Raw genomic sequence first — 16,647 nt, 5'->3', positions numbered from 1 at the left:
TAATTAACAAAAACTGGAATGGAATTACAGTTGGTATTGAACATTATAAAGCAATTGCTCTAAATCGTGGAAATATAAGAATAGATTTTTGGGTTTTGAACACACTGATACACTGATGGGGTTTTGTTGACAAATATTGGTATTGTAGCATGTTTTATAATGTTTCATCGTCTTAAAAAAAATTAAACTTGATTGTTCGCAGTGAAGTTGTACAAAAACATTGATGCAACTTTGCTTTCTCGTGTAAATATCACTATAGATTCTTGATTTTTTACTCTAACATTGAACGCATCGATACACGGATATGTGATTTAGGCTAATATTAGGGTTTTTTTAGCCTGTGGATACGTCAAAATTCTTAAAATTTTAAATTCTTAAATTAGATTTTCGAATTCAACCAAAATGTATTACCTTATTAATCACCATATCAAGATACGATTTTTTTTATTTAACCTACTCATGACTGTTTTTTGACAAAGCAAACTAGAAAGTTGACAATATATATATATATTTTTTATTGGCCTTATGATCTTTGCATATTAGCCATGACGAATTCTTATATATGTTGTTCAAATTGGGGGTTATCGGGAAAAAAGGGCCAGAGGCGACGGTGGGAATCGAACCCACGACCGCGGCGTGAGAGTTTCTCATGCTAACCACTCGGCTATTTGAAGCAACTTTAAAATTTAATATTTCAAAAATACAAAATCCACACAAACCTCCAAACATCAATTAAACCAAATTAAAATAATTTTAATCCTCCATAAAATTTTTCAACAGCAAACATTAGATTATGGTATTGTTACAGATTATGAAGCCTTATTAGTTGTCCTGCGACTTCTTGAGTGGTTTTCAGAATTACGGCCGTTCGATCATCCTGGGCATAGGAATGCATCCATTGAACTGGTATAGCAGGATAGTGTTGACTGGTAATGCATTTTAATTTTTAAGAGGAAGGTTTTTTATTTTTAGCGATTTCATTAATTACTGTTCTATAATACTTTTACTGAATACTAATCGGCCGGTTAAAATGGAAATTGAAAGTATAGTAGAAGCCAATTATTTTATTGCCGAGCTTTCGATGATTATATCACCATCGCCAGACATTAATTCGATAATATAAATTTCTTGTGTTAGTCAATCCTCTTTTTAACTTACCCTATGCCAAATTTTACAAATTTCAAACTGTGTTTTGATGAAATTAGTGAACCAGATACTTGATTATTTTTGGAAAGACATGAGACCCTCATAATAATATAAAAATGAACGATTATAAAAAATGTTAAATTTTTAAATTGTTCGTTGAATTAGATTTTAGATTTGTGAGGCTCAAATCCACCCATGTACGTACACACGTACAAACGTGCAGAGTTGAGAGTATCTTTTCGCAGCCCACCAGCAATCCCAGCTTTTCCAGTTTATAATAGATTGCCGGCAAGCTTCAAGAATCACCCACCCCGGGGGCAGAACTCGGTCTTATCCATCCAGCCACCGGGGTTGGGTTCGGGGGAGGAACTAGGTCAATTCTGCTTCCAAACCCAATCATATTCACATTCATTCTTAAATACATTCTCTCCTATTTACATACCATTCGTTCAATTAGGGTGGTGAATTACTTCACACATATTGTACAACTAACCTAATCGAGGGTACATTCACGCTACTAAATATATTCACTCTCTATACACTCTAGATACACGAAAAACCATCATTACTGTATACAATAAAACAACACTGTTTTCTCCAAAAATCGGAACAGAGGCTGTCATGCTCGATTATCCATATTAGAGAGCATTCCTACTCGCTCTCTATATGGAACCAAGGAATTGCACCCCTTAACTAGGTGGGACACAGTGCGCAACCTTTCTCTACACGCCGGACACATACGCAGGATTTGGCCCAAAATAAAGTACCTGTTTGTCAACCTTGCATGCCCTATTCTTAATCTGGTGTTGATGACCCCTCAAAGTCAGATCCTCCGACAGTGGTAAATAGTTCATTGGAATTGCCGATGTGGGAAGGGGAAATAAAACATTGTCATCTAGACGATTGGGTTAACAACTCATTTCAACGACCCCAAATTAATTTTGATTTATAAGATTATACACTTGACGATTATATGATTTTTTATTTTCCGGCGGTGATTATTATTAAAACAATTTGATGATTATATCATCATCGCCAAACAATAGTAATTTGGTAATAACAGTTGACTCGTGTTCAACAATTCCGAAGATCCCATTTTTGAATTGTTTTGTCTTTGGCTATAATGACAACTTTTACAAGTTTCAATTTTTGAAAATTACATTAGTGAACCGGACACATTTTTAGCCTAAACATATAAGACAACAATTCAAATGATGTGGTTAGTTGAGTCAAGACAAATTTCGGTCCTAGAAGCCTGTTTCGTTGTCCAAGTCTTCTCTTAAGTTGTCTCTTAAGTCTTGTTTGGTCTTGTTGCTTTGAATGGCAATCTGCTTCTCTCGTTGTTGATGTACGGTGGAGGGCAAGTCTGTTTTTCAATGTAAGCGAAATCTGAGTAATTTTTTCTCATTCAGTCTTGTTCTCCACTTTTTCCTTCGATAACTGGATGTTCTTGGATGTTGGAGGTAGCTTGAATGAGAGTTGAATTAGCGGACAAAATTGTGGTGTTGACGGTATTGAGATGTAAAGGTAGGTCACAGTATGAATGATATATAGTCATATTTAAAATTAATCAGTATAAAATCCAGCAAGGAAATTATACCGTACTGAACAATTTTTCTGGTTATACGTTAGTTGATTTATCTACAAAATGACCAAGCCGAATCACCGACGTTGATCCTTTAACCTTAAGCTTAACTTTTTTAAAACATAATTTCAAGAAGAATAAGATTTGCCAGATCTAGTAAACCAGTGCGAAAGCTAAAAGCTGTACTTTTCAATTCAGGGAAGCGATTCCACGGTTCTCTTCTGTGGCGGGAGGTCTGCCGAGTGGGGCAACCCCTGTTCAACGGCGTCCTCTTCAGTCCTAAGCAATGTCTTCGCTCGAGAGGAGGTACCTCGACCCCTGGGATATCGAGAACTACATCTACCTAAGAAAAGGGCCGGCCAGAAGAAGGAGCGTATGCTTTGACAAAGCCGTTCAGTATGCTTCTTACCAAGGTGAGCCTTAAAAAAAAATCCTGATATATTGCAAAAAAATCGCCCGGCAAATTGTACAAAAATCCGCAGTGTTTGACTATCGACTTAGTTTAATTATATGTTTCTAGATAAGATTTAGTCTTAAAGGCAACGGATCAACTTAAATCCTATATTTATTGTTTTACAGGGTGTAGAACAAATTTCCTTCATGGCTCGCAAGCCACTTATCATTTGGGAATATCAATTTTTAAAAATTTATTTCGACTTGCATAAATTTAAAATTTGTACAAACGCTCATCTTTTTAAAATCTTTAGATTAAAAGAGTGAGAGGTCTGGGTTTTGTATCAAAAATTATCATATTATTCTTACTCTCTTGCAAAAATTAAATGAAGAATAATGTTAAATTTGTTAAGATCAAAATGATACCGCTTATAAAAAGTCCGTTGTACAAAAAATTATAAAATATTTTTGTGCGAGTTTTGCATGGATAGTAGCAATTACTTTTCAGGTCTCTTTTCAGAAAAAAATGTTTGTTTAATTGCATTTTAATTATTTTCTCGTAGTTTTATTTGTTCTCGGACTCAGACGAGTCTATGTCCCATATTTTTATAAATTCATGTTAAATTTGATATACTGCTAAAAAATCCAGTGCGAAATTGGAATGATATAAAATAAGTTGAAATAGTCTGAAAATTTTTTTAAACTAGGAACTATGGAAACAATAAGAATATCGCTAGTATGATCTACAGAATTTTCTGTTAATTTTTTTTAATCAAAACTTTGGAAAATTCTGTCTGAAATTCGAAAGGTCCATATAATATATTAGTATGTCATACCAGTATTTATTTTTTTTTTTTGTAAATTCCAAAATGTGAAATTTCTCAATTTTCAAGTTAGTCTAATTTCGGAAGATTTCTTATACTTCTTGAATTTTAAATATGATTAAATATGAAGCACGACAATATTTACTATATACAATTGAAATAAATGTATAATAAATAAATAAAATCAGAATTTAATCAGTTTAAAATCAGTTCATCACTGAAGACGGCGTGAAGTGGAAACACGCACGAGTGAAAGGTAAAACAGGGAACCGATAATATGAGTGTCGATCAGGTTCGATTTGTTCTTCTACGTGCAGACTAACCAGCACGACCGAAATCAGAGCAGTCACTTATTCAATGTTTGTTAAAAGTTATAAATATTTGCTAATTTCTCGAAGTATAGATTAATTTTATTGTAATATGTAATACTGTAAGAAAATTCTTGTTCGAGTTTAGAATTGATGGATTTCGCGTACAGATTATCCCACAACGTCCTAATTTTACAATTTGGTATTATCGGCCAGCATCCGGTTGAATACGTATTTTAACCTGACCCGATTTTATGTGGAAATCAGCTTAGATTTTATCTGTGTTTGTAAGCAAATTTTTAAATTTAAATTCGTCTAAGAGAAATATGTACGATTCAATGATGATTTGTTGGATTAACTTGTTGATCTGGAAATTTAGATGTTTATTTTCCGGTTATTGAAATAATAATTTGTGGTGTTTAGTGACCGTTAGTTAATGATTATTTTGAGATCGTGAGATACGGTCTGGCGTTACGTAGGTTTTAGAAAAACATTTTCTTAATCGTGCCAACGTTTCGATCTTTATTGAAATCATCTTCAGTGCCTGGGATTTATAAACATTGTTAACGTGTAATTTGTATAATTTAATCAATGTTTATAAATCCCAGGCCCTGAAGATGACCTCAATAAAGATCGAAACGTTGGCACGATAAAGAAAATGTTTTTCTAAAATCTATGTCACACCAGACCGCATCTCACGATCTCCAAATAATAATGAAATAATAATGGCAGTAAATGTAACATTACAAAATTTCTAAATTATTTACCTTTTTTATTAATTAATTATATTGAAATATATCTGCATTTGATAATATCGTATTTTATGAAATTTAAAACGTGCCATCAAGTGCATTTCCGGTTCAAACGTAGAAAAATTAATACTATTATCATCTAATAAATTAACTTCATTTGATACAAAATTATTATAATTACTAAAAAAGTATATTGAATTTGTTCATAATATTTAAATTTTTGAATAATTTTTTGAAAGTGCATTTTTATGAACAAATTTTTCTCGAACTAATCGTCGTTGGAAAGATAACTCGAATTTATTAGTTGCTACAAATTTTAATGTGACTTAAGCAGCAATTTTAAATTAAATTGATGATAATGACACCGATATTAAAACTTGACTGATACGCTTTTTGAGGACATTTATTTTCTTTCTAGGAATCGAGAATTTAATTCTTAATTCATTCTCATTGATAATGAATATTCCATAAAAGAAATTCGTTCGGCAACGGAAGGGAAGACCGGTAGTGTAATCATATAACAGATCACCATTGTTTTATTTTAAATGTCGTAAAAATAAGTACATAAATGCTATTGTTAGAAAAAAAACTTTTAATCACAAAAACGTAGACGAGTTAAGTATAGGAACTTAAAGAACTTATTTTTTGTCTTGTTGAATCGAATGAAACAAATAATTATTTAGCAAGCACATCCTTTGACTTAAATCTACAATAAAACATAACTGTCATGTGAAATTGAAATCTTCATCTTTTCGTAAACATTTCGTCATTTTTATAGCTATCATAAAACATTTTTGCCAGGAAAATATTGAATGATAATCTTATAGATTGATATATGTATATAGTTTTTAGACTGTCTCAGTCCCAACAACGCCAACACTATTAATTGATCCTTGGTAATGTTATGATTGATTGTGGGGTCAATTCTCAAAGAAAATTGCAACCATCCATTAAAAACTTTTTTTTTTACGAGGGTTCGCAACAGCAGAGGTTATATCAACCCTCGGGGTGCCGGTGTTTTTGAAAAAAAAGCCCATTTGTAAGTATGTCGGGTTCGAATGTCGGGCTGCTGGATTCGAACCCGGGACCTTTACCTACAGTGATGAGCGCCGTGTCCACGCCTAAACCGTTGCGGCCACCGACGCCCCTCATTAAAAACTTAATTATGCCAATTTGTAATTAATGTCAAGGTTTAAGATAGTTTTGCCCTGATAATTTTATTTATTTATTTTATTTACGCCTGTCGCCTAAAAGCTTGTAACAGGTGGCAGGAGTTATGTCAGTGAACAAAATTGCTAAAAATTAAATCAAAAGAAGACCAAATAAATGAAAGAAAAAATAAAAATAATGAAGAAAGAAAATAAAATAAAATGCAATAAATTCAAATAAAGATAAAATAGAAATTAATAAAACTGGTCGATAAATCTAACACTTTAAACAGAATCTTATAGACGCCGTTAGTTAAAGTATAATTAAAATGGAAAATGTAAAAAAATTATTGCTTAGGTTAAAAACAGTTTGTTTTGTGGTATTTTGTCCTTATTATTATTATCATAATGTACGCTTCAGGGTCAGTACCACATCTAAATATACCAAAAACAATTATTTAATTATGAATAATTAAGACATTGCACATGTACTGTATTTATATTGTGTCTTGAATGTTAATTTATAATTGTTTTTAGTCTATTTTAGCTAAAAGTGGGGACTGACCTCGAACGTCCATTATAATAATAATAACTAAAAACAAACTAATAAATAAATAAGGTGCTCGTAACTAACAATAGTGCCTGCTACAAATAAAACGCATGGGTAAACAAATAAGTTTATTTTCGTAAATTTGTGTTCAGCTAGTTGACCGGGACTTAAGTGCACCAGATACAGAATCTGCTACGAACCGTGCTAGATATAATTTTAGAAAATGTAATTGCATGGTGAGTGAAAATTCTGTTCCATCCTCTCTTTATTATTATTTTTTCTTATTCGGGCATGTTGGGGCGAAAACCCCGAGAGAGTGAGAATACTTTTATTTTTTGTTTCGTTTCTCATGAGCCAAAAGTTTTTGATCACAACTCAAAATTTTCATTCTTTGAAAGGTTTTTAGACGATGATTTCATAATGCAAGCAGTTTTTAATTTGGTACAACCGTTCTCAACTACCGCAAAAAACTATTTCCGAACATTGTTTTTCGTAAAAACAAAATCTTCTCCAGCTTCTTCAACCAAGAAACAATTTATTTATCATTTTAATTGGCACTAAATTAACCGCTTCCTTAGTACCGAGATATTTAAGGAAAAAATCATTTATTTAATTGTGGAAAAAGAAAAATGGAGATGATTTCAGAGTTGGGAAAAGTGGATTGAAATTTGCACCAGGGGGTAAATCACGCTTTAATGAGCTTCATCCGTAGCGTCCTGTTAATCGATGTTATTTGAAGAAATAATTGTGATTTTTTTTTCGTTTGATACTATGAGCAAGTAAGTTTCTACATATTAAACTGTTAAATAAATAAACTGGAGAACAACAAGTTGGAGATTTCGTTTATCCGAAAACAGAGTTGGGTAAAAGTTTTTTGAATAACTTGAGAACGGTGGCTCTAAATTAAAAATTGTTTTCACTGATGAATTCAGTGCTAAAAACCGTTTCAGAAAATGCACATTGATGACTAACTCGCCATATGAAATAATTAAATTTCTATCCGTAAGGCGGAACCCGTTATCGTAGAGAGTTACATCAAAGCATTTTGGTTCATGAGATACACAAATTTTCGTGCCACGAAATTTTTCACAAAAACGCCTCGTATAAATAATGTAGGGGGAACAAAAGTTTAAGTACACTCATGCTAGGGATATGTCAAGATTTAATGTTGCATATTTATGACTGTAGCATTTTATTTTTATGTTCACGACGATGAAAACGATTCATAGTTTATTTTAAATACAAACCATATATATTTGTGGAGTATTGAGATAGAGAAAGAGCTAGTGTTGAGAGAGAGACAAAGAGAGAGAGTGAGAGAGAGAATGTGAGAGAGAGTGAGAGATAGAGAGAGAGAGAGAGTGTGTGTGTATTATGTATTATGTATTAGTATTTTTTATGTTAATGACATACACATCAACATTTAAAACTAAACAACGGCCAAACTCAATAACCGTACAATTTGAACTAACTTTTTCAATTCGTTTGCATCCTCAAATACTTATTTACCACACAATAATTATTTGTTAACAGAATTTGAAGTTAATTTTATTGGACAATTTATCTCCTGGCTGCTGACAGTACGAATTTATGTATTTTTTTGTATATATAGTCAATTAACTGATCATAGTTCAAAAAGAAAAAATATCTACAACCGTGGAATTGATTATCTAGAATCTCTTTTGGGTAAATTGTGACCTTCGATGACCCGCACCGATCAATCCTACTCGGTTTTTTTAAATTTATGTGAAAAATCTGATGATAGTTTTATTTTTATAACCGATGTGCTTGCATCCACAGAAAAAAATGCACACCTCATATTTTTGTATAATATATTTCCCTCTCACTCTCTCTCTCTCTCTCACTCTCTCTCTTCTCTTCCTCTCTCTCTCTCTTTCTCTTTCTTCTCTTTCTCTCTCTCTCTCTCTCTCTCTTCTCTTCCTCTCTCTCTCTCTCTCTCTCTGCTCTCTCTCTCTCTCTCTCTCTCTTTCTCTCTCTTTCCCTCTCTTGCTCTCTATCCACTATTTTCTTCTGTAAATATGCATACAAATTTTGGATAAAGAATTGTGCATTGTGTTGTTTTTCGTAGTGATTGTGTATTACGAGATAAAGATCTAAACCTTAATTTGCAACCTTATTGTCATCTGTTGTAAATTTAAGGGAGATATTTAAAGAACGTGTTGCAAGCCGTTGCGCAAAATGTGATTTGTTTTGACTGAGAAATCTAGGATCGGCGTTAGCTTATCACACTCGGAAAATTTAGTCGCTGTAAACCCACTGACACGGTTCATTCTGAATTTCGTCACGTCCGACAATGAGCCGAGAGCGGGCTTTTCTCACGTCAATAATTCAAAGGTCAAAGAAATTTTTGTCAAATTAAACGTATACTGAACGGTAGCAGCCCTGTTGAGAAACCGGCTTGATTTGACTTTCTAAATCGAGTTCGGCAACCAGTGATATACGAGAATCTTTCAACATATCTTAACGTTAAGGGGGTGGTCCATTTGCTTCCGCTTAAAGGTGAGAAAAAGAAAACTAACTTTTTGCCTTTGGGTATAAACGAGTTTAATTTTTTGCAATATTACTGTAAAAAATCAAAATTGTTACTATCAAATTATAAATCTATTTAAATAATCACTGGTTAACTAGTACCAACTAGACACACTATTTACACTGAGAAACAAAAAGACCACCCTCGTTTTATTCATTTTTTAGTAAATCCTTGTAATAATTATAATTTTTATTTTTTGTTGTTTATTGGACATTTTCAAAGAAAAATATAAGAGATAGCCAAATGAAAATTTTTTTGTTACTTCATTTATTTTTATCTAATTTTATCTTTATAACCAGCAGATTGGATTTCAATTTATGTTTGTGGCATTATAGAGAAAGTTAAGCATTTGCAGCCGCTCTGGAATGAATAAAATTATATTAATCATTTAAGAGGTCTCTTATCCATATTCTTTTCAGTCGTTTAAGTGGTAATTGTGGGAATGGAGTAATCGTATTTGTGTGATTTTGTAATTTATTGTGCAATCGTGTGTAATATGTTTTGGTGGATGAAAAATCTGTTGGCATGATCTCTGTGAAGTGTGTTATTGTTTAAGTAAAACGGGGCAGAAATAATTATTAGTCTTAAAATTTGGATTGAAAACTTTGTAATCTTTGAGTATTGGAATATTTGGCCGATCTATAAGCTTGGCACCCGTACATCCAAATTAAGTTTGAGGAGGTATGTGCTCGTCGAAAGGTTTGATTTTATTGATAATTTTGATTGTCGGTTGAGTAATAAAGCATTTTAAATCGTTGTTGAGTGTCTGTTTTTTCAATCGTAGTATGGACTCCAAGTTTGTCTTCTATACTAAGTAAGTCCTAAAAAGTTAACTTTGTCGGGTTGAAGAACAGGTTCATTCTATAAGTAAATGCTAAGACTAATGTCACGAGTGTAAAGGTAGTATGTTGTGACTTTGAGGGGTTAAACTTTATTTTCCAAAGATTGCTCCATTTTTCAATTATTGATAGTTGGTTGTGTAACATAAGTGAAATTTTTGTAGAAGAGGGATGATTTGTTAATATGGCGGTATCATCTGCGTATATGGTTGTAAGTGCATTCTCATTTGTGAACATATTAGAAGTAAAAATTGTATACAACAGCGGAGCGAGTATTGACCCTTGTGGCACACATGCAAGCACTTTTTTCATCTCAGAAATCTCCGTACCCTGATTTACTGCGAAAAATCTCTCCTTAAGGTATGATTGTATAATCAGATAATAGGTCTGGGGTAAAAATTGTTTTAATTTGTGTAATAATCTCTCATGTCGTACTTTGTCGAAGGCCTGGGGAACATCTAGAAACACTCCATTCGCGTATAGTTTCCGCTCGAGACATGAAGTAATGAAATCTGTAAATCTTAAGTTCATGAGTAGTAGAATGAAGGGTTCGAAAGCCGAATTGATGGTCTGGTTTTGATGTTTGAAGTAGCAATAGAGATAATTCTTTTGTAAATCAATTTTTCGAATAATTTAGAAGGAGCTGGTAACAAACTAATATGACGATAAGGGTTAGGGGGCTTCGGTGGCCGCTACGATTTAGGTGTTGGCACGGCGCTCATCACTGTAAGGTAAAGGTCCCGGGTTCGAATCCAGCGGCCCTGCATTCAACATACTTACAAATGGGCTTCAAAAACACCGGCACCCTGAGGGTTTATATGACCTCTGCTGTTGCGAATCCTCGTAAAAAAAGTGTTAAAACAATTTTATCAAAAATGTTTCTATGAAAACAATAAAGAAAATATTCAATTCAGTATGGTGTATTTACCCCGTTTGCGTTGATCACCGCTTGTATTCGACTTGGCATCCATTTTATGACGTTTTGAATGATGTGCTGTGAAATATTTTCATAATCCTCCAACAGAGCCATTCTTAATTCTTGCAAATGCTTTGGCATTACTTTTTACCCTCTTTGACAACTCGTCACAAAGCTTTTGGTTAGGGTTTAAGTCGGGACTACTTGATGGTCGCTCCAAACATTGAAATGAAGCCCGTTCCAAGTAGCCACCAAGTCACCACTATCCTAGTGTCATACATAAAAATAGAACCTTCACCAATAACACATCTTCAATGTATCGCGCAGCTGTTAGGGAACCTTGGATCAAGTTTATGCGACCTTCTATAAAAATGCCTGCCCAAACCATAACACCACCACCTCCATAGCTCCGGAGTGAAAACTTTACGGGGATATATCTCTCCTGTTTTTCTCCAAAACCTCCCTCAGCCGTCAGAAGTCGATGATATGTTGATAGAATGTCGATTACGAAGTATATTCGAAACAATAAAACGATGTGACACGATGGTGTTCAGATCCATGCCTTCGGACAATTGTTCTCAGAATGTTAAGCACCCTACGCTTGACTCCGTCCATCTTCCAACAATCCTATGATACTAGCTTAATCTTGTTCACTTAAAACCATCACTCAAACAAATTTTAAACGTAAAAATGGCACAACTTTAAAAATCAAACCACCGGAACGTTAGAAAGAAGCTTTTCAAAAAAACCAACATAGAAGATATTGACTATTCAAAGATTTATGTACAAAATCCAATTGTAAACATAAGGGGGAGATTTTATCTGTGTTTTAATTACCTCTAATTTGTACACAATTTGCTAATTTATCCATGGAAATTAGAAATGTAAACAATTCAAATAATTTTTAAAATATTAGAAATACTTGGTTTAAGTAGAGTGATCTAGTGCCGATGTTCACTGCGTTCATCAACTTACAGACAACAACCACTGTTTTTTTTTCTTCCTTCTTTCCATCAGAGGTTTAATCTAAAATTAGTGTATACAATGTTGTATCTGTATATTCATTTAAGGACTTGAAAGACGGATAATCACGAATTGTCGGACACGAAATCATTTTGGTACCGGCGAGGATGTAAAAGCTTGCCAGCGTATTTTTTCTCCAACCGTTTCCAGGCAAATTGGATTCCCACGAGTCAGCATAGTTTCCAGCAGATTAATACTTTCTCCAGCGACGCTCGGGTTCAATGCTGAGCGCAATTAAAAAAAAGACTGTAATATGTAATTAGAGATGAAAAAAGTCGGCCCGATGACCGCTACGGTGTTTACTTGTGCGATTTTTAATTGGCCCAATGGGAATTATTACAAATTACACTTCTTTCTTTTGAGACCAAGAAGAAAACGAATAAATGGTTAAAGAAAAGTAGGACTAAATTTTCGACGTTTGATAATGCTAATGTTTAAGAGAAAAATTCAATAAAATAATATAGCAACAAAAAAAGAAGGGAAAACTCAAAAGGTGGGGGTTGAGATAGGAAGTTGGTGTCCGAGTGGATGGAGGTCACGATAGCTCAAGTGGTAGAGCAACGGCGTATCTAGCCGAAGATCGTGGGTTCGAATCCCGCTCGTGCCATTAACTTTTTTTCATCTCAACTAAAAACCTTAATTAATTGTAATACAAAAAGTTCATGAGAAGTTACAACACTCATTCAGTTAAATTACGGGAATAATATAGAAAGTTCCTGATTGTGTAAAGAGGAAGAATCCAATACTCTGAAATGTTCCATAAGAAGGAAACGGTCCTCAAGTACAACTGGCCTATGTCCGAAATTGACATTCTCTCCTGAACAAACATAAAAATTACTAAATTCACTAGTTTTCGTGGTACGCTTGACCAATTAATATGTTTCAATTAATTAAGTTTTTAAGTTGAGATAAAAAAGTCAGTGTCACGAGCGGGATTTGAACCCACGACCTTCGGCTAGATACGCCGCTGCTGTACCTCTTGAGCTATCGTGACTTCAATCCACTCGGACACTAACTTCCCATCTCACCCCACCTTTCAATTTTCCCTCCTTTTTGCCATTTTTCAAATGTCGTGCTAGTCCTGTATACATAGATTCACCTTGGTTGCAAAAAAAATAAAAAGAAAGAAAAGAAAAACGTTTCCTCTCTTTGGTTTTAGTTACGTCATACTTCAACCGTCAAAGTCCTTTTGTTGTTCATGTGTTGACACTCTCTTTGCCGGATTGTCGAGGCGATTGGAAAGTTCGGTAAAAAGACATGCCAGACAAAGGTAGGCTCTGTGGACTTTTGTAACTGTAGAAAAGGCCGCATGGGTTGAGGAAGTCTGCCGGACGAAATATCTACAGCCGTGGAATTGATTATCTGGAATCTCTTTTGGGTAAATTGTTCCTTGGCTGACTCCCACCGATCAATCCTACTCAGATTTTTGTCAATTTGTGTGAAAAAGTTGATAACAGTTTTATTTATTTATTTGCTTGCATCTACAGAAAAATATATTTTCTCTCTGTCTGTCTGTCTGTCTGTCTCTCTCTCTCTCTCTCTCTCTCTCTCTCTCTCCCCCTCCCTCCCTCTCTCTTTTTCTTTCTTCTCTTTCTTTCTCTTCTCTTTCTTTCTTATCTTTCTCTCTCTTCTCTCTCTCACAACACAAGCTCTTTCTCTCTATCTCCATACTCCACAAAAACATATGGTTTATATTTAAAATGAAAATTCACACTATAAATAATTTTCATCATCATGAATATAAAAACAAAATGCTACACTGATAAATGTGCAAAACTAAATGTTGACATATCCCTACCACGAGGGCACTTAAACTTTTGTTCCCCCTATATTATTTATACGCGGTGTTTTGTGAAAAATCCCGTGGCATGAAAATTTTTAATTTGTGTGTAATTTCTTGACGAATAATCTCTCTAGGATAACAGGTTACGCCTTACGGATGGGTATTTAATTATTTCAAATAAAAAGATAGTCATCAATGTGCATTTTCTGAAAGGGTTTTTAACACTGAATTCATCAGTGAAAACGATTTTTAGTTTAGAGCCACCGTTCTGAAGTTATTCAAAAAACTTTTAGATAAACGAAATCTTTTCCAACTTTTTGTTCTCCAGTTTATTTATTTAACATTTTAATTGATATTAAATTACTTGCTCATAATATCAAACGAAAAGAAAAACCACAATAATTTTCTCAAATAACATAGATAAACAGGACGCTCTGGATGTAGCTCAACAAAACGTGGTCCAGCATTGTGCTAATTTTGGTCCACTTTTTCCAACATCTGAATCATCTCCACTTTACTTCTAAGGTACGAAATATTTTTACTATTTGCACAGGAAGTCGAAGAACGTAAACAATAAACTTTAGCGTGATGGTTTTTAAGATGTTAATGATGTATTTCATCTTTTTTTGGGGGATTATTCAAAAGCCTCAAAGGTCAACAAATCAATTTTTATTTACGTTTTGTGTGTCAAACATAAATTTCTTCTTGTCACAATGTATTTGTGAATATGTGCTGACAAGCTAATATTATTTAAGGTGGCTTTCGTCGGCAAGTTTAAGCTAGTCAGCGTTGAAACGTGTTTTAGAGGGTTTTGACCATTCACTGGGTATGTGCAATTGAGCATATGGAGCACTATATGTTCCTATTTCAAGGCATCCTTGGTTGTAGTCATGATTAAGAAATCGTCTTCAAACGACATAACTTTAGTTCCAGGTTCGTAATGCAACTGTAGAATTGAGATGTCCAAAACTCTGGCCCATATCATGAGCCCTGAGTTCATTCTTTAGTGGCATATTTCCAAATATACGTATCAGCAGTTGCTGAAATTGTTCTACGATCTTTAATAAAACTTAGTGCTAAGCAGTTTCTCTGACAGTCTGACAGTGTAATGTCTGAAGTATGTTCAGCCAATAAGCAGCATTAAAAAGAGGGAGAGAGAGAAAAAGAGAGAGAGAGAGAGAGAGAGAGAGAGAGAGAGAGAGAGAGAGAGAGAGAGAGTGAGAGAGAGAGAAAGAAACGGGATGTAAGATAGAAAGTAGGCACACAAAAATGTATATTTGTTTGTGTGTAGACTACACTGCTCAATAGTATTTTTGTAGCTCACAGCTCAAATTAATTTTCTTAATAGAATAACAAAAAATAAATTAACGGAAATTAGATATTTTTTCTTCGATTACGAAAAGGTACATTGAAAACACATGAGGTCATATCGATTTCTCTTAGATTTAAAAACAGTAATTTTTATCTTTCAATTAATTAAGTTTTTAAGTTGAGATAAAAAAGTCAGTGTCACGAGCGGGATTCGAACCCACGACCTTCGGCTAGATACGCCGCTGCTCTACCACTTGAGCTATAGGGACTTCGATCCACTGGGACACTAACTTTCCATCTCAACCCCCACCTTTGAATTTTTCCTCCTTTTTGCCATTTTTCAATTGGGCATTCAATAGTAAATTGATGTAGAAGGCCAAAAAGTACTTAGCAACTTACAAAGGCCGACTTTTTCCCATTCAGATTGAAAGTAATTTTTTCCCTGAGTGCGAGAGAATTTGTAAATCTGTTTCAATCTTCTGTAGTCTGCCAGCAGGAATGATCTTCTAATAAGATGAACAGCAGAACGACTTTCGGTACTCAAAGAGTGAAATTTGAGGCAAGTGATGACGATAATTTTTGCATAAGATCAAATTCGTTCTTCTTGGGACTTTTTTTCCTCCAAAATCTTCTTTTACATTATGCTCTACTTTCCCTGCTACCTCTTGTCCTCAATTGTCGACGACGTAAGGAGGCTTTTATTCAGATAGTGAAACGGTAATGAGCGTCCATCGGACAATCGCGAGGAACGGACAATTTTCGTGTTTCGGAGTTTTCATATTTTATATAGTACGCTCGTTTCTTCCATTTCAACCTGTATTTAAAAAATAACGGTGTAAAATCGCGAATTGATTCCAAAAATTACTAAATTTTATAGAAATTTTTGCTTTTTATAATCTCATGCATAACAAGTTATAGGTCATATTTTTGGAAGTAAAAAGAAAAAAAGAAAAAAAACTCTAGCCTTGTATGAATAAAATTGCCAAAAATAAAAATGTATCTGCAATGTCTTTCATCTGTGGGTAAAGCTGGGAGCAAAATTTGATATGAATTTCCTCAATCTTCAATTAAGTCGTCATTTATATTCCGTATGAATCATAATTATTAAAATCGTTGATTAATTCATTATGTTTGCTTGATTTATACATAAATAGCTGGAACACTTTATATTAAAGTGGATAGTGGTGTTGGTTGGTCAGTGTTAGTCTTGGTCTACGAGTCGATGAACACAAGTTCACACAACGAGACAGTTCTTCGCTAAAAATGGTGCAAAGCCCAAACGCGTTTGGGTGACCTCAAAACTCGCGAGTATAGACTGACCAATAAGTAACCCAGTGCCGGTTCAACACTAGTTGGGATGTCGGTCTGATCAAAACATTTGAAAAAAGAAGATAAAAAACAAATCGTTGTAAAGAATTCAAAATTTTATCATAATAAATTTGATTGAATTAACCGAAACCAATATATATACATATATATATATATATATATAACATTTATACATTCTTTTTTGACTAA

The 16,647-nt window shown here is 33.9% G+C and overlaps 1 protein-coding gene across 3 annotated transcripts in view; it reads left to right on the top strand.

Moving 5' to 3' along the window:
• LOC106668811 overlaps window positions 1-16,647 on the top strand; it is a 65,673-nt gene that overhangs the window by 4,128 nt on the left and 44,898 nt on the right. The window contains exons 2-3 of one of the 3 annotated variants that reach the window (XM_014397939.2): window positions 809-929; window positions 2,930-3,144. In XM_014397939.2, the coding sequence (XP_014253425.1) occupies window positions 3,018-3,144 (127 nt within the window). In that variant the 5' untranslated portion in view covers window positions 809-929; window positions 2,930-3,017. The remainder of the gene's footprint in view (window positions 1-808; window positions 930-2,929; window positions 3,145-16,647) is intronic. The other 2 variants (XM_014397940.2, XM_014397941.2) reach the window with 2 other exon arrangements.

Source organism: Cimex lectularius, unplaced genomic scaffold, assembly GCF_000648675.2.
Source record: "Cimex lectularius strain Harlan isolate CLEC.00 unplaced genomic scaffold, Clec_2.1 scaffold125, whole genome shotgun sequence".
Classification (NCBI taxonomy): domain Eukaryota; kingdom Metazoa; phylum Arthropoda; class Insecta; order Hemiptera; family Cimicidae; genus Cimex; species Cimex lectularius.
This window is presented reverse-complemented; position numbering and strand designations above follow the sequence as displayed.